The sequence below is a fragment of the Littorina saxatilis genome, linkage group LG12 (assembly GCF_037325665.1).
Source record: "Littorina saxatilis isolate snail1 linkage group LG12, US_GU_Lsax_2.0, whole genome shotgun sequence".
Taxonomy (NCBI): Eukaryota; Metazoa; Mollusca; class Gastropoda; order Littorinimorpha; family Littorinidae; genus Littorina; species Littorina saxatilis.
The window spans coordinates 48026391-48052279 of record NC_090256.1 but is presented as its reverse complement, the minus strand read 5'-3'; the positions used below and the strand labels follow the sequence as shown (position 1 = coordinate 48052279).

Genomic DNA, 25889 nt, shown 5'->3' with positions numbered 1-25889 from the left:
GATCGGCTTTCCTAGCTGGGTCTAGGATCAGAGACAAAGCCACAATTGATAATCTGAAGGTCTCACCTTTCACGGAGGGCTCTCTCTTGGGTCGTACATCTCTTGATGATCTGCAAAAAGAAGCTCAAGATGCAAGAGATTTCGCCATTGCTCGTATTGCGCATCAGGGTTTCCAGAAAGCGCAGAGCAAGCCTCAGGTTCAGAACAAGGCACAGCCTTCTTCCTCTGGTGGGGGCAAGGCACAGAACCAGAGCAATTCTTCTCGAGGTAGGGGGCTATGTGCTCCTTATAAGAAGAGGGGCTCTTCCTTTGGTGGTTCTAGGGGGTCGGGGCGTAAGCCCCACCCCCAATGATGCCTTCCCGAACCGCTGATCCCTGTAGCCCCCACCTTCGTGGTGGCGGGCGGCCCCTCCAGGGCTCTCGCTTCCTGGTCACACATGGTGGCCAGCGAGTGGATCTTAGGGATAGTGCGTTTGGGATTCCGTCTTCTCTGGGCAGAGGGAAAGGCTCCTCTGACCAGGATACCTCCGCCTTCAAGTTCCCAAGAGACCCGGAGGCCAAGTCAGCTGTGCAGGGAGAGGTGTCTTCCCTCCTTTTGAAAGAAGCGATCGAGGAGATTCATGATCAGGGGTCTCTGGGGTTCTATGGCAGACTTTTTGTGGTCCCCAAAGCTTCAGGGGCATGGAGACCGGTTCTCGATCTGTCAACTCTGAACAGATATCTTCGAGTTGTGAAATTCACAATGGAGACTCCTGCCTCTGTGAGAGAGGCTCTCCGGCCAGGAGACTGGGCCACTTCCATCGACTTGACGGACGCCTATTTCCATGGGCTCATGCACTCGGCGGACAGGAAATGGCTGCGCTTCCGCTGGGGAGAGAAAATTTTTCAGTTTCGAGCTCTTCCTTTCGGTCTCTCTCTCTCCCCTTGGATATTCACCATTGTCATTCGTCAGCTCTGTGCCCTGGTGAGACAGGAGGGTGTGCGTTTGAGGGCATGTCTGGACGACTGGCTGATTTTAGATCAGGACCAGGACCTGTGCAGAACGCACACTCAGAGGGTTCTCAGTCAGGCATGGCAACTCGGCATCACAGTGAATCTGCTGAAGTCGGAGTTGGAACCGTCCCAACATTTCACTTGTCTGGGGATGGAGTTCAACACCTTGAATTTGTCAGTCCGTCCTTCTCAGAGAAGGGTGGACAAGTTGCAGGCTTTGATTCGCTCTCTTTACGGAAAGAATCTATCCACGGCTCAGGAGTTGTCCTCGCTGCTGGGTCAGATGGAATCGATGGCTCCGCTGGTTCCTCTTGGCAGAGTTCACAAAAGGCCGTTTCAGGCAGCTCTGCAAGCAGAATGGAACCAAACGACTCAAGATTGGAATGTCCAGGTCGAGTTGGGGAGTTGGTTCAGCCGCACCACATGTGTGTGGCTCCTTCCCTGGGTTTCGCAGGGAGTTCCCATTGCTCCCCCTCCCCCGGAGAACAATCTGTTCACGGACGCCTCCCGGACAGGTTGGGAAGCACATCTAGCAGAGCAGACGGCGTCAGGTGTTTGGGACGCCAATCAGGTCTCTTGGCACATAAATGCACTGGAGTTAGAGGCTGTTGCTCTTGGTCTTCAGGCGTTTCTGCCTCTTCTGACAAACAGCCATGTCAGGTTACATACAGACAACATGACTGTAGCGGCCTACGTAAACCCCCAGGGTGGGACTCCGTCTCAGAGTCTGTCAGACAGCGCTTGTCGCATACTGATATGGTGCAACTCTCATCACATTCTTCTGTCAGCAACATATCTGAAGGGCAGTCTCAATGTTTTGGCAGATGCCGTGAGCAGGGGGGACAAAATCCTACATTCAGAGTGGACACTGTCCCACCAGGCTCTACTTCGTCTCTGGGCTCAGGTGCACAAGTCGTTCATCGACTTGTTCGTGACAAGGTTTTCCACCAGACTACCTCTCTTTGTGTCACCGTTCCCGGACCCTCAAGCATGGGGGGGTAAATGCACTCGAGATGGATTGGTCAAGTCTGGTGTATGCCTTTCCTCCCTTTCGCCTTCTGGGCAGGGTTGTGAGAAAGGCAGACATAGAGAGGCCAGCACTGGTTCTGGTTGCTCCTCTTTGGCCCAGCCAGCACTGGTATCCCGATCTACTCCGTCTTGCAGTTTGACCTCCAATTCCACTCGGCGTAAGAAAGGGCGATCTGTTACAGCCTCGGTCAGGCATACCGCACGAAAATCCACAAGCTCTTCAGCTTCACGGGTGGATTCTGTCAGAGTCTCTCTGCTCCGTGCAGGGGCCTCAGCTTCAACTCTGAATTTGGTGCAGCATGCTGACAGGGATTCAACCAACTGGGTGTATTCTTTACACTGGGCGGCTTGGTCGAAATGGTGTTTGGAGAAGGCGTTGATCCTCTCTCTCCTAGGTCTATGCAGGTGGCCAACCACTTGTCCTGGCTAGCAGATCAAGGAGGTTCTCCCTCTTCTCTGCGAGTTAGGAGATCTTCGATCTCTTCTACTCTTAAGCAGTTAGGTCACAAGATTAACCTGGATGGGGTTATCGCTAGTGTCATCAAGGGTGCTTCTCTTGAAACAGCTCGTTCCAAGGCACAGCTCCCTGCTTGGGACCTGTTTTTGGTTTTGCGGTTTCTTGCTTCTGATGAGTTTGAGCCTCTCCATGCAGCCAGTTTGGCTAATGTGACGAGAAAAACTCTTTTCCTGGTTTTACTTGCTACCTCTAGGCGGGGTAGCGAAGTTCATGCGTTATTGGTACTTTCGAGGGATATTTCATTAGAAAAAGATGGCTCTATTTCTCTTAAATTTAGACCTGACTTTCTTGCTAAGAACCAGAAGCCTGGTCAAACATCCCCTCTTATTCGCATTCCCCCCTTGAGCAATGTTCTTGCTCCTGGAGACCCTGATGTATTTAACTGCCCCGTTAGAGCTCTCAGCAGCTACCTGTCTCGGACTTTGCCTATTCGCTTTGAAACACAGAAACTGCTTTTTATCTCCCTCAACACGGTTCGGGGGAAAGACATTTCGAGAGTCACTTTGGCCAAGTGGGTTTCCACAACGATTAGGCAGGCCTACATCTGGTGGCAAAGCCAGTCAGGCGATAATCGAGCGATCTTGCCTCTTACTGCGGCCAGAGCGCATGAGGCTAGAGCCTGGGCTTCATCGTTAGCGGTTCTCCGTTCTGGGCGCCTCTCAGAGGTCCTTGAGTCGGCTTACTGGCGCTCTGAAGATGTGTTCATCAACTTCTATCTGAGAGATGTTGCTGGAACTCGACAGGATGGCAGTTCTGCGTTGCCAGCTTTGGTAGCGGCAGGACAGGTCCTTCATTCTTGATATGGTGAGTGCCCTCCACCTATAGTAGCAATCTGCTATATGTGAGTTGGGTCAGATATGTAATTTAATAAAAAAAAATTAGTAATTAATTTTCATTTGATTAATATACTTACCCAACTCACATCGTTTATTCCCTCCCACCTCCCCGCTTTGGGGGTATATATTTCTAAAAAAGAAGTGAGTTGGGCTTCGGTTAGAATGAATACAAATGGCGGTGAATGCGCATGCATACGGAAGACAGACTCAGTATTGGTCTGGCCTTGATACCAGTATGGGTATTGGTCACTCTTTTTTAGAGTTGTCTCCCTTGTTACCAAGGGGACACGTACAGCGTTACCAGCACTGAACTAGGGTTAATTGCTATATGTGAGTTGGGTAAGTATATTAATCAAATAAAGATTTATTACTAAAATGTTTGATTATACAGAAGAAAAAAAGCTTGTCGGGGATCCCTTAGGATGGTCGTGATAGTCGGGGGGTTGTTATCAAGAGGTGTTTGCCAGGGCTGTTTCAACTGAATTGCATGATGAGTTTGTCTTCAAGTTTCTGTTGATGAGATGCTCCTCCTCTGCAAAGAATTATATTTGTAAGAAGTTGTAAGAATTATATTGCTACCCCCCGCGGGTTAGGGGGAAGAATTTACCCGATGCTCCCCAGCATGTCATAAGAGGCGACTAACGGATTCTGTTTCTCTTTTTACCCTTGTTAAGTGTTTCTTGTATAGAATATAGTCAATTTTTGTAAAGATTTTAGTCAAGCAGTATGTAAGAAATGTTAAGTCCTTTGTACTGGAAACTTGCATTCTCCCAGTAAGGTAATACATTGTACTACGTTGCAAGCCCCTGGAGCAAATTTTGATTAGTGCTTTTGTGAACAAGAAACAATTGACAAGTGGCTCTATCCCATCTCCCCCCTTTCCCCGTCGCGATATAACCTTCGTGGTTGAAAACGACGTTAAACACCAAATAAAGAAAGAATTATATTGCTGAAATATGTGAATTAGTCTCAAGAGTTCTCTGATTAAGGGAAATGTATTATCATATATCGTGATTTTGGACAGTGCCTTTTGAGGCAACCAGGGGCAGGACAGTAATCATTTCAAAGTTGTAGCAAGTTACATTGAAAGAAAAATAAACGCTGAAGTATTTGTTGTGTTTATTTGTGTGCATAGAATTTTTCATGACATACAGACTTAGGAATTTACAGAATGTTTGAACAGTATAATTGACTGATTTTACTGCTAGGTTGTCTTACACAAGACAAAAAACCTGCGTTGCGTTGGCAGAAGCTTTTGTTTGATTCAGGTTTGTCTAGATCTCCAGGAATGAAATGAATAAGCATGAAAGGAAAAATTGTGCCTTTGAAATCAAAGTATTTAACATTGCCACTTCAAACAGGTATCGTCAGGCATATGTGGACTACAAACATGTGATTACCGTAGACGCAACATCAGCACTTGCTCACGAAGGAGCTTCAAGATGTCAGAAACATCTGCGTGACATTGACGGGAATCAGTGGAGAGACAAGTTGCCTCCCCTCGTTCGGGTCTCACAGTGGGATATACCTGAGATCATTGATGAGGTGTGCTTTTTTTTTAAGACTGAGGGGGGGGGGGGGGGGGGGTGAGTATCCTGAAGAAGAAGAAAATTGGAAAGGAATTGGGTTTTTAGAACAAAAGGGTTTTGCTTTTGTTTATCATGTATGTGTGTTTGTGAGTCTGTGCGTGCATGTGAGCTTGTGTGTGTGAGGGGGTGCATAGATGTTTAGGTTTCAACTATGAATGAGGTTGTAATTGCTATGGCGTAAAACTAAAACTTAGTGATTCAAGAGGTTATTTTATGTTCCTATTAACAAATTATTTTCGGCTTCATGATCTGAGAAACAAAGGGAAGTAATATTTATTTGTGGCTTCAGGGTTTTAGGAAGTGATGGAGAGGATAAAATTGTCAACCATCGACTTGCAATGTGTCAGTGATTACCCATACTCAATCTTTACACAAACAAAATCAGCAGCATTATCATGTTTAATTTGCAGGCAGCGAGCACTGAAAGAGAAAGGGTGCAACAGAAGCAGTCTGTAACTGCACCCTCCCAACAAAAAGAGACGCCCAAAACTTTCAGTCCCAAACCACAGAACACAGCGGTTGCTAAGGAAACGCCTGTGAGGAAAGCGCTGAGTCCAGAGGAACAGTTTGAGGAAACCAAAGCCCAGGGAAACAAGCATGTGCAAAAAGTGAGCTTTTTTTTTTTTATAATACATGTAGACGATGTTGGAAAATAACTGTCGTGTTTGTGTGGGTTGTGAAAGAGTGACCTTTTCTTGCAAAACCTTGTACAAACATTGGAGCGGCCAATCACTAGCGAGGGGTGTGTATTACTCTCTCTCTCTCTCTCTCTCTCTCGCTCTCTCTCTCTCTCTCTCTCTCTCTCTCTCTCTCTCTCTCTCTCTCTCTCTCTCTCTCTCTCTCTCTCTCTCTCTCTCTCTCTCTCTCTCTCTTTTTTATGTCCGTCTATCTTTAAGTGTTGTATAAGGGACAGGTTGGAAGAATAGGCTTTGCCTAAAACCTTTATTCTTTTGTAATAAAGGTCTGAGTCTCTCTCACTCTCTCTCTCGCTCTCTCACACACCCACACACACACACACACACACACACACACACACACACACACACACACAACACACACACACACTAATCTGATACAGTGGCACATTCGCATATCATCATATGGCACCAAAGAGAACTATTATGCATCTTTCGACAAAAGCACTTTCGGACCGCCTATATCCTGCCTTGCGCTTTTTGCCTTCGACTATGTAATGTCCCATCAGATCAGGTTTGGTTGAGGGGGACACATGTCCCATTGTCTTTTTCTTCCAGGCTAAACCCTGTGAGTGGTGTGTATCTTTCGTGTCCCTTTGCATTATATTGACTTGTTCTTTTCAATATTCATTAGATATTCGTACAGGTAATGTAGTTGTTTGCAATACTGTATGATTAGTATGATTTATAACTTTTTCGTGTCGGTTTACGATTGTCCTTTTCTATTGTCTCAAGTTTTAAGTCTTAGTTTTAGCAGGGACAAATTGTAAGACTAGCTAAAATTCCCATCCTTGAGTAATAAAGTTTGTTCTTTCGTTTGTTCGTTCGTTCATTCTCTCTCTCTCTCTCTCTCTCTCTCTCTCTCTCTCTCTCTCTCTCTCTCTCTCTCTCTCTCTCTCTCTCTCTCTTTTTTTTTATGTCTGTCTGTCTTTATGTGTTGTATAAGGGACAGGTTGGAAGAATAGGCTTTGCCTAAAACCTTTATTCTTTTGTAATAAAGGTCTGAGTCTCTCACTCTCTCTCTCACACACCCACACACACACACACACACACACACACACACACACACACACACACACACACACACACATACACAAACACACACACACACTAATCTGATACAGTGGCACATTCGCATATCATCATATGGCACCAAATAGAACTATTATACATCTTTCGACAAAAGCACTTTCGGACCGCGACTTCCTGCCTTGCACTTTTTGCCTTGGACTATGTAATGTCCCATCAGAATTTGGTTGAGGGGGACAAATGTCCCATTGTCTTTTTCTTCCAGGCTAAACCCTGTGAGTGGTGTGTATCTTTCGTGTCCCTTTGCATTATATTGACATATCATTTTCAATGTATTATTGTTCATTTGATATTTGTATAGGTAATGTAGTTGTTTGCAATACTGTATGATTAGTATGATTTATAACTTTTTCGTGTCGATTTACGATTGTCCTTTTTTATTGTCTCAATGTTTATGTCTAAGTTTTAGTAGGGACAGATTTTAAGACTAGCTAAAATTCCCATCCTTGAGTAATAAAGTTTGTTCTTTCGTTTGTTCGTTCGTTCATTCTCTCTCTCTCTCTCTCTCTCTCTCTCTCTCTCTCTCTCTCTCTCTCTCTCTCTCTCTCTCTCTCTCTCTCTCTCTCTCTCTCTCTTTTTTTATGTCCGTCTGTCTTCAGGAAGTGATTTTTCGGACTCCTTTATGTGCCCAAGGGGTCTAAAACAGGGAGAAATTTGTAGTCCAGTTTTGTTTTCTCTACTAATTAATGAGCTAGCTAATGATATTGTCCAGAAGGGAAAACATGGTATTCAACTTATTCCAGACTTTTTGGAAATACTCATTCTGATGTTTGCAGATGATATTATTCTTATTTCAGATTCTGTATGTGGGCTCCAGAATCAGTTAAACATTCTGTGGGATTCGTCTAGACGTCTTGGACTTGAAGTTAATTTAGACAAATCTAATATTGTTGTTTTTCGGAACGGTGGTCACTTGGCCTTGCGAGAAAGATGGGTGTATGGTGGACATCCTATGAGCGTTTTGAACATGTATAAGTATTTAGGAGTATGGTTGTCTACACGCCTGTCCTTCTCTCACACTCTTAATGATTTTGCTGCAAAAGGGAAAAAGGGAGTCATTGGTATTCTAAAATGTTTATGGCAACTGGGTGACAGATCTCCAGCTATTTTTTTCAAGCTTTTCGACGCACAGATTCAACCGATGCTGTCATATGGCGCCGAAGTTTGGGGGGGTTGAAGCAGACCATACACCTATAGAGAGAGTTCATTTATTCGCACTTAAACGTTTTTTGAATACGAGTATGAGAACACCAAATGCTATGGTCTATGGAGAAACGGGAAGGTACCCCTTGTTTATAAACAGCTTTGTTAAATGCATTCGTTTTTGGCTACGTATATTGAGGATGCCACATCATCGCCTTCCGAGCAAGGCGTATAAAATGCTGAAATATCTCCATGAACAAAATAAGAAAACATGGACCTCCTCGATCTGTTACACTCTGTACACAGGGATCGCGCTAGCTTTTTAAAAAACGCGTAAGTCATACGCAACGAAACGAAAAAAACGCGTCAGGGACCAATATTTTTGCGTACTACGAAAACACGTACAGACACAAACAAAACACGCACGAAAGACTTAAAGACACTCCTTACCTAAATACGGCGAGTTTTCCTGTCGAACTCCGCGCACGCCTGTCGAATAAAACCCCTGCTGTCTCCAACCTTCGGGCCTTGCGAGTTTGTTTCCCGCTCTAATACGACTAGACACACTTTCCGCCTTTTGGAAGCGCGAGATGGGAGAGCAGCTAATGTCTGTTTCATTATCCGACAAGACATTATCTGGTAATACCCTCGTTACGTTCGTTTGCGATACTTCGATGCAAAAAGAAACGGACTTTAGTTTTGACGCGCAGATTTCATGTGTGTCGTCACTTCTCGAGCCCTATAGTCAGTTTCAGGATCGGGTGATTATTAAGTCAGAGCAAAAGCGCTGCGTGAAGACAAGAAAACGTTACAATATTTTTGCGTATGGCTTACGCGGCGCGGCGAAAAAAACGCGTCAGCGACTTTTAAAATGCGTCAAATACGCAAAAATCGTGCGTAAACGCGATCCCTGTGTACATGTACGGTTTTGATGAAGTATGGGAAAACCAAGGTGTTGGCGATGAGAGGGCGTTCCTGACAGCATTTAAAGAAACACTTATTTCATCCTATAAGCAAACCTGGCTTGAAAATGTACAAGGAAGTGAACGTTTCTCTCTGTACAGAACCTTCAAATCAACCCGAATATTATCCAACTATTTAAGTGATTTGAAACATATTAAAGCTAGAAATCTTCTGATTAGACTTAGATTGGGAGTATCTCCTCTGAAAGTGCATCGATTTCGCTTTAATTTAAATGCAACCTCCGCTGATTTATCTTGTCCATTTTGTTGTGGCAGTGTTGAAGATGAAGTCCACTTTGTTTTAGTATGCCCTAAATATGCTGAGTTAAGAGAATATTATATTCCACGAAAATACACTAGAATCCCATCATTGTTTAAATTAACCATGCTGTTTTCAAACACTAGTAAGCCGCTATTGCTACGTTTTTCTACATTTGTCATGAAGGCGCTTTCCATTCGTAATCCATAATCCGTAAACGAAACAGGGCGATGTTCTTGTTTTTGTTCACTATGTGCATTTGTATGCTGGTGCTTGAGATGTGCTCATCTCCATGAAAAGGGCCCAAGGCCTACTCATTAAAACATTCAGACTTCAGACTTCAGACTTCTCTCTCTCTCTCTCTCTCTCTCTCTCTCTCTCTCTCTCTCTCTCTCTCTCTCTCTCTCTCTCTCTCTCTCTCTCTCTCTCTCTCTCCCCCCCCCCCCCCCCGGAGTTTGTGTGTGTGCAGTTGCATGCTAATCTTGATGTGTGGTATTGTTACAGGGAGAATATGAAGCAGCCGCCAAGTGTTACTGTCAGTGTGTGGTATTGTTACAGGGAGAATATGAAGCAGCCGCCAAGTGTTACTGTCAGTGTGTGGTATTGTTACAGGGAGAATATGAAGCAGCCGCCAAGTGTTACTGTCAGTGTGTGGTATTGTTACAGGGAGAATATGAAGCAGCCGCCAAGTGTTACTGTCAGTGTGTGGTATTGTTACAGGGAGAATATGAAGCAGCCGCCAAGTGTTACTGTCAGTGTGTGGTATTGTTACAGGGAGAATATGAAGCAGCCGCCAAGTGTTACTGTCAGTGTGTGGTATTGTTACAGGGAGAATATGAAGCAGCCGCCAAGTGTTACTGTCAGTGTGTGGTATTGTTACAGGGAGAATATGAAGCAGCCGCCAAGTGTTACTGTCAGTGTGTGGGGCTGTTTACCGATCGCACAGCGGTGTACACAAACCGTGCCCTCTGCTACCTCAAGCTCAGTAAGGTAAGTTTGGTGAGAACGAGACACAGAACACACAGCCTCAGAACTTTTTGTAGATTCAGTAGTACCATCCCCCCAACCCCCCCAAACTGCAAGAAAAAGTCAGAGAAAATAAGGTGAAATGTTCTTTGAGAAATCAAGCCAGAAGACTCAACTAAAAACTAGTATTAACTTCTCTGCAAAGCTGTGCCAGTTAAAAAGCTCTTCATGAAAAATATATGTTAAGATGAACAGAGAGGGAGGGAAGGGGTATGGGGTGGCTTACATAAAGTTTTGCCATTGCTTGCCTACCTGTTTGTATCAGTGTCTGTGCATGCCTTTCAATGGAGTTTTTTTCTTCTAAATATTCATGGTTTTGTTTTCAGGCAAAAGAAGCAGAAGCAGACTGCAGTACAGCGCTAACTCTTGAACCCAACAACTCAAAGGCGTTTTATCGACGGGCTCTTGCAAGAAAGGTATTGAACAAAGTTTTTAGAATTGTAAAATGTCATTGAAAGAGATGATTTCGTAACTGTCTGCATATAATTTTGTCTGTGTATTTGTCAGTTTTTCCATGTACAGTGGAACCCCCCTTTTAAGACCTCGAAAAATCTGAGAAAATCAGGTGTTAAAAAGGAGCGAGTCGGCACGGTTGGCCTAGTGGTAAGGCGTCCGCCTCGTGATCGGGAGGTCGTGGGTTCGAACCCCGGCCGGGTCATACCTAAGACTTTAAATTTGGCAATCTAGTGGCTGCTCCGCCTGGCGTCTGGCATTTTGGGGTTAGTGCTAGGACTGGTTGGTCCGGTGTCAGAATAATGTGACTGGGTGAGACATGAAGCCTGTGCTGCGACTTCTGTCTTGTGTGCGGCGCACGTTATATGTCAAAGCAGCACCGCCCTGATATGGCCCTTCGTGGTCGGCTGGGCGTTAAACAAACAAAAGCAAAAAAAAAAAAAAACAAAAAGGAGTGAGTCTTAGCATAGGATTAGGAGTAAGTTTACAGGGCTTAGGAACACAAACTTGCAAAAAGACAAGGTCTTAAAAATGGGGGGTTCCACTATATTTGCTTTTTTTCCCCCTCTTCAGTCCAACAGCATTGCATGGTGTGTTTGTGTGTGTCTCTCTCTGTCTGTCTGTCTGTCTGCCCATCTGTCTGTCTGTCTGCCCATCTGTCTGTCTGTGTGTTAATTTTTGGCCATAAAGTAGTGTGTGTATGTTGCTGGTGAGGTTCTGAGTGGTTGGTTCTTCTTCTTCTGCGTTCCCGTTGCCATACTGCCTTGTCAAGGTTGTCGATGTGATGAAGTCTGCAGTTTGCCGCAGGGACTCCGCTGGGCCCTACAGTTTCTCCTTCAGGTCTACCATCTCTGGACAGAATTCGCTTCTCAGGTCCAAAAAAGTTGGGCATGTCTGAAGGACATGTTCTTGGGTCTGTGAGCCTGTTGCACACGGGGTAGTCGTCTGTGTGGGAGATCTTTATTCTGTACAGGTGGGCTAGGAGCCGGCAATGTTGGTTCTTAAAGCTAATGTGTTTGTTGACTGTTGCAGGAGCAGAAACATTACAAAGAGAGCTTGCAAGACCTTCTTCAGCTTCTCCGGTTAGAGCCAGCCAACGGCGCCGCTAAGAAAGAGATGGAAATGGTCAAAAAGTTATATAAGCAGGTGGGTCCTTGTAACATCTGATTGCTTGTCTATTAGAAGGTAAAAATCCCTATTATGTATCACTGCATTAATTTAAATGCGCTCTCTCTCTCTCTCTCTCTCTCTCTCTCTCTCTCTCTCTCTCTCTCTCTCTCTCTCTCTCTCTCTCTCTCTCTCTCTCTCTCTCTCTCTCTCTCTCAGTCTGTCATTTTCCCCCCTACCCCCTCAGCACCATTCCCTTAACTTTTTTTTGTTAATGGCAAGAAACATATTTCATCACCCTTTGGGAGTGGAGGGGGAAGTGCCAATATAAATGCCTAAGTGTTGATGGTTTTTTATATTTAGTCAAGTTTTGACTAAATATTTTAACATCGAGGGGGAATCGAAACGAGGGTCGTGGTGTATGTGCGTGTGTCTGTGTGTCTGTGTGTGTGTGTGTGTGTGTGTGTAGAGCGATTCAGACTAAACTACTGGACCGATCTTTATGAAATTTGACATGAGAGTTCCTGGGTATGAAATCCCCATACGTTTTTTTCATTTTTTTGATAAATGTCTTTGATGACGTCATATCCGGCTTTACGTGAAAGTTGAGGCGGCACTGTCACGCCCTCATTTTTCAACCAAATTGGTTGAAATTTTGGTCAAGTAATCTTCGACGAAGCCCGGACTTCGGTATTGCATTTCAGCTTGGTGGCTTAAAAATTAATTGATGACTTTGGTCATTAAAAATCTGAAAATTGTAAAAAAAAATAAAAATTTATAAAACGATCCAAATTTACGTTTATCTTATTCTCCATCATTTGCTGATTCCAAAAACATATAAATATGTTATATTCGGATTAAAAACAAGCTCTGAAAATTAAATATATAAAAATTATTATCAAAATTAAATTGTCGAAATCAATTTAAAAACACTTTCATCTTATTCCTTGTCGGTTCCTGATTCCAAAAACATATAGATATGATATGTTTGGATTAAAAACACGCTCAGAAAGATAAAACAAAGAGAGGTACAGAAAAGCGTGCTATCCTTCTTAGCGCAACTACTACCCCGCTCTTCTTGTCAATTTCACTGCCTTTGCCATGAGCGGTGGACTGACGATGCTACGAGTATACGGTCTTGCTGAAAAATGGCATTGCGTTCAGTTTCATTCTGTGAGTTCGACAGCTACTTGACTAAATATTGTATTTTCGCCTTACGCGACTTGTTTTAACATTCACAGGAGTATGATCAGCTGAAGGGTCAGCCAGCTGCCACAGAGAAGCAGAAGCCCCCGGAGAAACAGAGAAAGCGGATGAAAATTGTAGAGGTAGATGATGATTCAGACAGTGAAAAGAAGGAAAGCCAGCCTCATCAAACAACCGCCACAATACCTCAGGCTTCAGGTAAGATACGTTAAGATTTGTTAGTGTTATGGTTTAAGCATACATGTCAGGTATGCTTATTTTCAAGCCAGTCCTTACCTATAAATGAAAGGAATACTAACAAACGGTACATGTATACATGACAAAGATCTATACAAACATTTACTGTAGATGAGAAATTTGCAGCAGTGCTCCACATAAAAGGTTCAATTCTGTGTTTGAATACTTTCCCCACCATCCCCCCTACACCACCCCCAGTTTCTTAAATGTAACAAAAAAGCACATTCTACTTTATTGATGAATCACAATCTAAAACTGCTTTTATAAATGCACCAAAGACCTTTGGGTTTGGATGCAGTAAATTTTTGCGTGGTCTTTGAGACCATAAAAAGCACTGAAAAAGAAATGCATAAAATAGAAATAAGAAGGATTTGATTCCGTTTAACATTGGTTCAAAGCTAAACACATTTCTGAACACCTTTTCTTTCCATTGCATGTGCAGCACCACAAAGCACCCAGCTACCTCCATCACAGTCACAAGCAGCCTCCGACAAGCAGTCCACTGCTGCACCACGGCCACAGCAAGACTCCAGAAAACCTGGTCGCAGCAAATCCAAGAAGAGCGGCGCAAAGGAGACCAGCGTAGGTTTGCCTGTCACACCCCCCAGCGCCCCAAAACTGCAAGGGAAGATCACTCCATTCGAGTTCATCCAGCACTGGAACTCGCTGAAACAGGCCAAGGAGATCCAGCCCTACGTTCAGCTTCTGGAGCAGATTTCTCCCGACGACTTGCCTGGAGGTGGGTACATACTGGTTGCCGTATGCTAAAGGTTTAAGCCTGATACGAATTGAGCGAGGTCTACTCCATGAAGCTTGCTCTGAATGATCTGTAAAAAGACTGCTAAATGTCAAATTCGGGCTCAATTAAGGACAGCATTCACACACTCGTGCACATGCATGCCTGCTAGCTTGTGCACAAGCAAAATAGCATGCACATACTCACATGCATGCACTCACACATACACACACCTTTGTGCTTAAGATCACACAAACACACGCTCGCTCACATGCACGCACGCACACACATACATACACACACCAACACACACACACACACACACACACACACACACACACACACACACACACACACACACACACACACACACACACACACACACACACACACACTCTCTTGCTCTTAAAGCGATTGTGGTATTTACTTATCTTCATGACCTGTGTTATTGACCTTTCTTCAGAACTCTCAAGGGAACAAAGGGTGTGATTTTAAAGACTGAAACCTGTAGTACATGTAACTTTTTCTGTGTCATTATTTGATTCCATGTGTGTTTGTAGGTTTGTGTATGTGTTCATAAGTGTGTGTATGCGCGTATGTGTGTGTGTGTGTGTGTGTGTGTGTGTGTGTGTGTGTGTGTGTGTGTGTGTGTGTGTGTGTGTGTGCATGGTAAATAGAAAACATAATAAATACAATGAAATATAAGCTTAATGTACCGATATGAAAATTCACACCTGTGTTCAAGAAGTGTGACCAATTAAATCACTCATATGGATTTTCTTTTTCCAGTGATAAGCAACAAGTTGGATGGTCACATGCTTCAGATCATTTCTCGCTGCGCCGCTCACGATGCTCAGACAGGTAGAGTCACCAATAGCAGAATAAATGCCTGTGTGTCTGTCCCTGTGGTGTCTCACTTACTGTCTCTTCATTCTTTATTTCTTGTTTCTTCTGTCTCTCCATTCATCGTCTGTGTGTGTGTGTTGGCTGTGGTCTTTTTCTATACTACCTGTCATTAAAAAAAAACTAGGTTGATCTTTGTGATGAGGTTGTTCATTGTAAAACGTAGTTTGTGTACAGTGGAACCCACAACACAGACACCACCCAAAATTGAATTCACAAAAGCAAGGTTCCCTTGTTTAAATCAACACAAAATCAGAACAGCTAAAATTGAACATGTTTTGCATGTCATTGCCATTGGACAGAACAATAAAAATTGTACCCAAAACAGTCAGTTTTGTTCACCTATCTTGTCTAACCATGACATGTTGGTATTAGCTGCGACGGAATTGGGTTTGGTGTCATGCGAGGACTTGCATTACCTTTTGGCTGTGAGAATCTCAAATAGTTTTATGTGGATGAAATAGTTTTATGAGGATGAAAGTTGCTTGTTCATTTCAATGCTTGTTATGCTCTCAGATGCCAGGGCTAAGGTGCACGAAGTAAAACAGGGTTCCACCAAAATGGGTGGTACACAGCTGCAGGGTAGGATCATTTGGAATTGAGATTTGTTGTGATTTCAACCAATCAGACCCTGCGGCTTGCTTCCACCCAGTTGGGTGGCACACAGTTTTGCTTCGTGCACCTCGGCCCAGGAGACTGGTTCCATATAACTGTCACTTACCCTTGTTGCTCAATGTCGTATGCATTCAGAGGGCTTTGTTTCTCACATCTTTTATGGCTGTGGTTTTCAGGTGAGGTGGAAAGGGCGTACAGCATTCTGCACAACGTTAGACAGGTTCCTCGCTTCACCACTGTCAGCATGTTCCTCTCCAACAAAGAGAAACAAGGTACAAGCCTTTCTTTTGTTTTCCGCCCCATTGCTTTCATGGTTTTGAGGATTGTTTCTTCTCTGTTTGACTTTTGTTTTTCTTTGCCTCCTTTTCTCTTTTTTTTGTGTACAGTTCTGCTTTTTGAGTCACTTGAGAAAAAGTGACTCTATGTAATCGGTCAGTGTTATTGAGTCACTTGAGAAAAAGTGACTCTATGTAATCGGTCAGTGTTAGTCTGTCCGGCCGGCCGGCCGGCCGGCCGTCCGTCCGTAGACACCACCTTAACGTTGGACTTTTCTCGGAAACTATCAAAGCGATCGGGCTCATATTTTGTTTAGTCGTGACCTCCAATGACCTCTACACTTTAACGATGGTTTCGTTGACCTTTGACCTTTTTCAAGGTCACAGGTCAGCGTCAAAGGAAAAATTAGACATTTTATATCTTTGACAAAGTTCATCGGATGTGATTGAAACTTTGTAGGATTATTCTTTACATCAAAGTATTTACATCTGTAGCCTTTTACGAACGTTATCAGAAAAACAAGGGAGATAACTAGCCTTTTCTGTTCGGCAACACACAACTTAACGTTGGGCTTTTCTCGGAAACTATAAAAGTGACCGGGCTCAAATTTTATGTGAACGTGACTCATTGTGTTGTGAATAGCAATTTCTTCCTGTCCATCTGATGCCTCATATAATATTCAGAACTGCGAAAGTGACTCGATCGAGCGTTTGCTCTTCTTGTTGTGTGTGTGGTCATGATGAATTTCATTTGTAGATATACCTTTTAAAGTTGATTTGAACTTGTTGTGGACATGGAGTTTAGACTGCATACCTATGTGCTCATGCATGCGTGTGTGTGTGCAATTCATTGTGTGAGCACATTCTGTTCTGTTGTGTTGGGATATATTGTGAAATCATCTTACTCAAAGCCATAAAACGCTCCTAATATACTGCATAAAGTTGTGTAATAGAGTCTTATATCTTATATCTGTTTCTGCAGATATTCGCAAAGTACTGGAAACGATCAGCAGTCTAGGAACACACAGCTCAGAAGAAGTTTCTTCGGTCAGGAGAGACTACGGCGTGAAGTGATTCATGTATTTGTATTTATTGTCGGCTCCGTTTTATATCCTGAAATGAATCGCACTCGAGAAACCAATTGTTTTCTGTGCGAACGGACGAATTCCGAAAATAACTTTGTCAGGTTTGTATGGGTAGTGAAAGAGTGAATACCCTTGCTTTTATTGAGACAAGTAATACACAGGCTTTAGTCATTAGCGAGGGGTGTGGCTGAAATGTCTGAAACACATGGGCAAGGAGCACGTGTGGATTGTTTGTACATGTATCACTGAAAGTATGGCAGGGCGGGGATGTAGCTCAGTCGGTAGCGCGCTGGATTTGTATCCAGTTGGCCGCTGTCAGCGTGAGTTCGTCCCCACGTTCGGCAAGAGATTTATTTCTCAGAGTCAACTTTGTGTGCAGACTCTCCTCGGTGTCCGAACACCCCCGTGTGTACACGCAAGCACAAGACCAAGTACGCACGAAAAAGATCCTGTAATCCATGTCAGAGTTCGGTGGGTTATAGAAACACGAAAATACCCAGCATGCTTCCTCCGAAAGCGGCGTATGGCTGCCTAAATGGCGGGGTAAAAACGGTCATACACGTAAAAGCCGTGGGAGTTTCAGCCCATGAACGAACACACACACTGAAAGTATGGATATTCCCTCTTTCACAACCAACACCAACCCCAAAGAGTTATTTCCTAACATCGTTTATTTGCATGTTTCTTACAGATGAAGAAGCAGAATTTTGTTTTTCATGTGAAGTGCTTCTGTCAGAAAATGTGCTGCATATGTACATAAACGCACAGTTTACAGAAAAAAATCAGTGGTGTGTTTGAATTTTTTTTTTTTATTGAGTGTGTGAATGAATTGTATAAGAGTGCTCTTTTCACAGACAAAATTAATGGAAAGTAGTGCAATAATTAAGGAGCAGAGTTACTATAGGGCTCTGGTGACAGTTAGCAGACAATAAATAGTGCATAGGTGTCATTTATTATGTTAAAAAAAAGAAACCGGATAGAGATGAAATGTTTTGGGTTGTTGATCTTTTACTAACTTTGTATAAATGGTTTTGTGAACTTTTTCTGTATTTATGAAAGTTGAATCAAAATGATGTAACTTGTAAGGTTGGAATTTCTGCTAATCTAATGATCTATGGAGTTGCATGTTTGTTTTTCTTGTTCTTACACCTGTGTTTATAACAGGTGTTTTTTTTTTTTAAACACTCGCAAATTTGAACAAATGAAATATGGTTTTGTGTGTTGGGAGAAGATAGGAAATGGAGACACTGGGGAAGGAATTGAGACATTGAAGTTTACAGTATATTGTCATTTATACACAGATTGTCGGCAGCTTCTTACATGCTGTGCCTATAATCCCCACAGCATTTGCTTCTTTTGGTTTCTCTGCTTTCTCTTTTGCTCTTCCACATTTTCTCAACTTTGATGCCGGTGAAACAAGGGCAATGGTAATTGACAAATTCAGGATTCCTTGAAATGTGAAATGAATGAAATCCTTGTGAGTGTAAAATATTTGAAGATTTGAGTTTAGTGTTTTTCCTTAATTTATTGTGTGTGTGCGTGTGTGTGTGTCTTTTGTTGTTTATATAAGGCTATTCCACCAGCAGCTTTATGTTTGATGCTTAGGTGATAAAGGATTTTTAACAAAAGAACTGTTGTGTTTTTGTTTGGTTTTGTTATTATACACTTTTGAAATTGGGATAGGGTGCAGGTATGTTTGTACTGAGAATGAATTAGTTCATAAAGACGGCTGCAAGTTGAATGTGATTAATGAAAACATGTGAATTCATTTTCAAATGCTTAACAAGTGGCTCTATTCCATCTCCCCCCTTCCCCCGTCGCGATATAACCTTTGTGGTTGAAAACGACGTAAAACACCAAATAAAGAAAGAAATTTTCAAATGCTGAAATCAGAAAGTTAATGTATTTGCTTTGTAACAGAATTCTAAACCTGGGACTTGATCAGACAGCTGCCATTTGTTTTGTAAAGTACATACATTTTTCTGTGGTAGAGGATATGATAACAAAACCAGAAAATTGATGTATTCTACATTGTGCAATGCTCAGGTTGTGTGTCAGAATAAAATTCAAAAAAGAAACCGAATATGTTTTGCAATTATTTTGGAAATTAGTGTTTTGTGTATGTGTGAGAGACGGAAGGAGGAGGGAATGGCGTGGAGGGGCCCAAACGCAAACCAAAAGGAATCGGTATAGTCGAATTAAACCTAGCAATTACCACCTCGTTCTTGATAAACAACGCCTGTCCAATATGACTGCTACAAAGAAACCCAGAAGAGGTTCTTTCCTATATCATATATATATTAGTCGTACTTATCGCCTACTTGCACAATACGCCACCTAGAGAGCTTTTCAGCGGCAGAGGCAAGATAGTTTGCTTTGCTGTTGTGGCTTTACTAGCTTAGTAATGCGTTGCCACGTGTTTTGCCTTGAATATCGTAAACGTACACACACTTTTTAATATCATTTTCTTAATTTCAACAATTTGTTTTGAGTTGCCCACCGTTAAATAAGTGTGTTTGCATGTAAATATAGTGGCATGTGGCTGTCCCCATCTTACCTTGTACAGTACTATCACAATTGAAGGACCTCCCTTTGAGTAGGATGTAGGGAGGGAGAAAGGGGGTGGGCGTTTGACCATCAACTTCTTTGTGTACGCATTCTGTGGTTATATGCTCACCAATAGTTGAGTGAATAAAGTTATCCCGAACAAACATTTAAAAATACTTCTTTTGACTTGAGTTTGCGAGGTGTCTGTCAAAGTGCTCTGTCTTAGTTCAACTTCAGGTTTAAATCTTGGAGAGGTGGTGTAAATATGGCGACTCCAACAAAATAACGGTAACTTTTGAAGCCAGAAGATAGAGTAAGTCATGGAGAGATCGGAATCGCAAAAAGTCTGGGAGTGGGAAACCCACATTCAATCAATAATCAAAGAACAGGAGTATATTTGCAACAGGTATAGGAAGGTGGAGAAAGCTGCGACAGAAAACATTAAAAAAAGATTACCTCACCTGTGATGAAACTCTCCCCTCAGATTCCCAATAAAGACCTTTTTACGACCGATTTTTAGGGACATTTTTAAGGTCGCCACTGTATTAATTAGTATTACGTCAAGTGGAGCGGGCATCTTTTCTCGCATCGGTAATCCTCCATTGAAAAAGCAGAGTCTTCTTCTTTCTCCTCATTCGCTTTGTCATGACGTGTAAGTGTTGCAGCAGTTAGGCACCACGTGGGTCTTGCACGTGCGTGTATCGGCCCAAGGGGTCCCTCCCTCAGACCGACTGCCTCCCAAGGCTGCCAACATCAGGGCTAACACCTTCCCGGTTCTCACCGGAAATCCGGTTTTTGAAAACTTGTAAAACCGGAAAATCCGGTTTCTTAAAAACTTTAAAACAATTTTGTTAATTTAAGTTTGGATGGTTAATGGAGGCAAAATGTGTATTATAGTATCATTTACTAGGGGAATACCTGGCTTCGCCGGGGTGAATCGCGAGACAGAGACAGACAGCGTGGCCAAATGTAACCGAGTGCCGAAACACCACAATCATATTTGAAGCCGAAGTCCACTCAAACGGGATTGAGAATAACTGTTATGGCTTCTGGAAGGAAGGCCTGAACATATATAGACACACACCAATGCCGCCAGACCACATCACAAACAGAACTCTACAATCCACAGGTGTTGCCCACACACACACAAACACACACACAAACACACACACACACAGAGAAGCCGTATATATATATATATGTATATCTATATCTATAAATATATAGAGATAGGTGACAGTGTATTTTTCGCGTGGCTATAAATTGATTCGACCTTTTCACTTTGACAGTAAGAACAACTTACGGGTGCAAGGGAAGCGTTCTGGACAGCGCAGTGACATTCTAAAAATAGTAACGTAGTAACGGGAATATGGATTGAAGCCACACGAAGGAAGGGAGATAAACGCAAAACACTGGAGAAGATAAGGAAGAGTTACTGGGAATGGTGAAATGAACAGAAAAACCAAAATCAAAACCAAAATGACAGCACGTGTTGAAATATCTCAGTCGATGAGGTTGTGTCCGGGGTGTAGCTGAATACGGTGTCCAAATTTGAAAAAGATCCACCGAGAACTTTGGCGTTGTGATGTGGTCTAGCGGCTTTGGTGTGTCGGTATGGGGGCCCGGGTAGCTCAGGTGGAACCAAAATCGGTTCAGCGCTGCGCGCTGAGAGCACGTGTTGAAATATCTCATCGATGAGGTTGTGTCCGGGGTCTCTCTGAATAAGCCCACCAAATTTGAAGCAGATCCATCGAGAACTTTGGCCGTGCATCGCGCACAGACACACAGACACACAGACACTTGTCGTATATATATATATATATGGATTAACATACTTTTGGTACCAGCTAGGAGAGGCTGTTCTTTGTCCCTGCCGCCGTGGACCCTGGCCTTTCAGGTTTTTCACTTTTTTGTTCGTGTAAGCTCTGCAACCTCGTCCTGCCCACCCATGAGTCGAACGCATAATATTGTAGATATGGCTGTGGGTTCCAAAATGCAATTAGGCACCGCGTGGGTCCTGCACTTCCGCTTTCGGCCATGGACGTGTATCGGCCCGGGGGGGGGGGGGGGGGGGGATCCATCCGGCCTCAAACCGACTGCCTCCCAAGGCTGCCAACCTCTTCCTGCCCACCCATGTGTCGGACACATCGACCCCCACTTTGTTTATCTCGCCAGAAGAAGCGATGTACCAGGGTGTGGCAAATGATATCCCGAATGGCTTTCTTGGGGCCAGAAGTGAGAGCTGGGTGTCAGTTGAGTGCGCACCAGTGTTCCCGTACATTGATTCCGATTAGAGGGACCTGTTGTCTGGTTTGTAAAGGTGCTTCCTCTGTTTGGACACCCCCATTCACCCAAGCAGTGTCTTAGTAATTGACGTCGTACATGTGCAGACACGAAGTGGGTCAGATAAAACATGCATTCTTTGTCAAATCTGGCTGCAGACCCTACTATCGGCGATCCAGGCTCTGTCTGCGCACAGAAAACCTCCCATAGCGACCCCTCCCAATAACGACACATCCCGCTTTCCTACCGATTTTCTATGCCTCTAATTCTGTTATTGACTCTGTCCGGAAATAACTGTGTCAGATCTTTTTATAGGCTACAGAAGAGTTGTGTTGCTGAATCCTGAGACAAATACGCGATGTAACTGATAATTTGAGCCGTTGATCCTAGCATCCTGTGAATAATGACCTCCGTCTCGGTGAAGATTTGTTAGTTTAGTTGTAATGTTTAGGCCGACAGATTGACAAAATGTTTTAATATCGCTTTACGTGACAAAATGTTTCAATATCGCTTTACGTGACTAAATGTTTTAATATCGCTTTACACTTTACAGTACTTCTTTTCTTTGTGCTAATCATTGTAGTTATTCCGGAGGTTGAAGACGAGCTGAGGAATGAACTCAGCAATTTTTTTGTAAATACCATATTATTTCTACACACGCAGGCGAGATCCTCTGCAGATCCAGTGCATTTGTATAGCTAGCAATTTGTGCTGCTATGAATCACAAACGAAGCGGAATCTCGTATCAGTAATACATCTCTCTTCGTACAGTAATGTCTCTCCCTTTCTGATCCTGGCTTTTTTTTTCTGACCAAGTAATGCAAACGTCTCTTATCTCAAACGTATATCTATCCGTTTCGCAATGTCTGACCGTTTTTACAAGTCAAGTTTTGACGAATTCTTTTCAGCTAGACCAGGAATAGGGACAAAAGTGGTGGCGCGCCGTGCACGCGCGCGCGCGCGTGTGTGTGTGTGTGTGTGTGTGTGTGTGTGGGAGTGCGCACACGCACACCGATTCCAACACAACTATCCGACAGATTTTCATGAAACTTCAAATTTAAACTCTTCCAGATGAAACCCCGGCAGTTGTTTTCAATTTTTCGGTAAATGCTTTTGAGGACGTCATATCTGGGTTTTTTTTTATCATAGTTGAGGCGGCACTGTGGCGATAATACTTTTTCAGCAAATTGATTGACATTTTGTTAAAACATTCTATGACTCAGTCCATTCTAAGGGATTGTAGTTCAGCGGGGCAGCTTAAAATTAGTTAAATAGTTTTGTCGCGTTCTTTATCATCTTTTGAATCTAAAAATATATACACATGTGTGTTTGGATTGAAAACAAATAAAGAAAATGCGTTGTATGCAAATTAGGTTCATTGGGTTGGTGTTACTGAGACAAAAAATGCAGTGCGGTTAGTTTTATTTTGTGAATTTGACAGATTGACTAAATGTCTTCATTTTGCTTTGCGCGAAGTCAAGTTATGACTAAATGTTTTAACATTGACTGGGAATCGAGACGAGGGTCGTGGTGTATACATGTGTGTGTGTGTGTCTGTCTGTCTGTATGTGTGTATGTGTGTGTATAGAGCGATTCAGAGAAAACTACTAGACCGATCTTCATGAAACTTCACATGAGAGTTCCTGAGTATGATATCACCAGAAGTGTTTTTTTCTCATTTTTTTAATAAATGTCTTTGATGACGTCATATCCGGCTTTCTGTGAAAGTTGAGGAGGCACTGTCTCGCTCTCATTTTCCAACCAATTTTGTTGAAGAAATCTTCGACGAAGGCCGGACTTTGGTATTGCATTTCAGCTTGGGGGCCTAAAATATTCATGAATTTGCTCATTAAATTTGTCATTAAAATCAAATTTTCGAAAACAGATTCAAAATTGATCGCATCGTATTCTTCATCAAATTCTGAATCTGAAAATATAATACATATGTCATGTTTACTCTAAAAATGTGATCATAATTAACGATCAAAGGTTAATTAGGCACTACGATTAAAATGGTTAAAATCGGTCCAAAAATGATTTCATCTTATTCTTTCTCATTTCCTGATTTCAAAAACGTATAGATATGTTATGTCTGTATTCAAAACAAGCTAAGAAAGTAAAAAAAAAAAAAATACAGAAAAGCGCGCTTTCCTGCTTAGTGCAATACGCTACCGCTCTATACTGGCTTGTCAATTTTACTTCGTTTTGCACGTGAAAAGTGAGCGATTTACTACTCGCGGGGATTGATGAAGCTATATTGTCTTGGTGAAAAAATGCAGTTTCATTCCGTGAGTTAAACAGCTTGACTTAATGTAGTAATTTCGCCTTACGCGACTTGTTTGTAGTTGTTATGGGATTTTTTGTTTTTTGTTTTAAATCCTTGCACGTTTTGGTCGACGATGCAACGCAAACGTTCCATACTTCTGCATAAACATCGTGACATTATTTCTCCTCTACGAATATAAATGGGATGACTGTTGGTTCCTGTTATGAATCTTAACCCAGTTCTTCTTCCATATATTGTCAATAATTGTTCGCTCTCGCGAATGATTGATTTATTTATGTATCCCGCGCTTCTTTCATTTCAGCCTTGTTGTTTCTTCAGCGTGCAAACTGTGCTTGGTGAGATTGCTATTTCCCATAATTATCGTGGCTGTGGTTTGATCACCTGAAAGCTGGAAAGAAGTCTTGACACAAAAAGGCGGTCATCATTAAGCCAGTTTCAACTACAGTTGATAGCAGCCACAGCATAGATCAACATCCAGTGCTTCGGATTGCGAATTTCAGTCACAATCTCTCCCGCCCCTCACTGAACAAAGTTGTGCTACCATCATTTCCGGCCGCGTACACGATCAGTTCATGTTCACCGCACACAAAGCTGCCCAGGCTTTCACGTGGAATAGAGCGTAATTTCACTTGGACACATACCAAGAACCAAAAGCGACTCTGAATACTGTGTACAGCTAGATTTGATTTGTTACTTCTTCTTCTTTTTCAGCGTTCCAGAATTTTCTGGTTACGTGTGAGCTCGTTTGCCCATTTGGGTTCCCCACACTATACTCTGAGAGCATAGTCAGCTTCACTCCTATCCGCTTTCGTTGAGTAGGCATGATGGGTATTTTCGTGTTTCCATAACCCACCGAACTCTGACATGGGTTACAGGATCTTTTCCGTGCGCACTTGGTCTTGTGCTTGCGTGTACACACAAAAGGGGTTAAGTCACTAGTAGGTCTGCACATAAGTTGACCTGGGAGATCGGAAAAATCCGTTCCACTCTTAACCCCCCAGGTCGCAGCGACCAGGATTCGAACTCACGACCTCCCGATTAGGAGGCCGACGTCTTACCACCACGCCACTGCGCCCGTCGATTTGTTACTGAATTACCTTTTACTGAGGAGATTGACATAGGTGTCATTTTCGAAATTACAGTTCAACAACAAAATGTCCACTTTAGACAGGAAGCTGCCAGGCTGTCGATTTTTGTCTTGTGATTATGTTGAATGATGCCCCCATTCCGTTTAAAAAGGCCAACACTGATGGGCGCGCGGCAGACGAAACTTTAGTTTCTCGTGCTAGCAACGCTAAACTTAGCTCTGTGGACTTCTACTATTCCAAGGCTTGTTCTCATGGAGACGGGTGTTCGCATTTTAAAAGCCTGGGCATTGAACATGATGGCTTCCACGAGAAGGAACCCACCTTCAAGAAGTCTGGACATTGTCAACTGCAGTCATTATTACGCCAACTTCTCGAAGGTTGATAGCAGTCGCAGTACATGACAAACCTTGACCAGTTCTACTCAGAAAACAAATCTCAGTGTCCCTCATCGAAACTGACCCAGCTTTGTTTGATGCAGACGTATCGTGATTGAGAATGGGCTGTGAGCGACCGTGCTGGTCTTGAAATTGTAATTATTACACTGGTCAACTTCACAAAGGTTGATAGCAGTCACAGTACATGACGCACCTTAGCCAGTTCTTTACGGAATGCAAATCTCAGTGTCTCTCGCCAAGACTGAACCGGCTTTTTTTGATGCATGAAGACGTGTCGTGATTGAGAATGGGCTGTGTCCGATCGTACTGGTCTAGAGATTATCAACTGCTGTCCTCTTTACGCCAACTTTACAAAGGTTGATAGCAGTCGCAGTACAGGACACAACCTGGCCAGTTCTCTCTCTCTCTCTCTCTCTCTCTCTCTCTCTCTCTCTCTCTCTCTCTCTCTCTCTCTCTCATCCTGTACTCCCCCGCCGCCACTGGCCAGCTTTGGTTAATAGCAGTCGCAGTACAGACACAACCTGGCCAGTGCTA

General features: G+C 43.1%; 1 protein-coding gene across 1 annotated transcript in view; it reads left to right on the top strand.

The window, feature by feature from the left end:
- The window catches only part of LOC138982106 (sperm-associated antigen 1-like), a 39787-nt gene extending 20949 nt beyond the window's left edge, over positions 1–18838 (top strand). The window contains exons 15-24 of the mRNA XM_070355329.1: positions 4737–4920; positions 5375–5572; positions 9995–10102; positions 10465–10554; positions 11624–11737; positions 12940–13102; positions 13584–13880; positions 14667–14738; positions 15572–15667; positions 16653–18838. Coding sequence (XP_070211430.1) covers positions 4737–4920; positions 5375–5572; positions 9995–10102; positions 10465–10554; positions 11624–11737; positions 12940–13102; positions 13584–13880; positions 14667–14738; positions 15572–15667; positions 16653–16744 — 1414 coding nt within the window. The 3' untranslated portion in view covers positions 16745–18838. The remainder of the gene's footprint in view (positions 1–4736; positions 4921–5374; positions 5573–9994; positions 10103–10464; positions 10555–11623; positions 11738–12939; positions 13103–13583; positions 13881–14666; positions 14739–15571; positions 15668–16652) is intronic.
- Positions 18839–25889: the final 7051 nt, after the last annotated feature.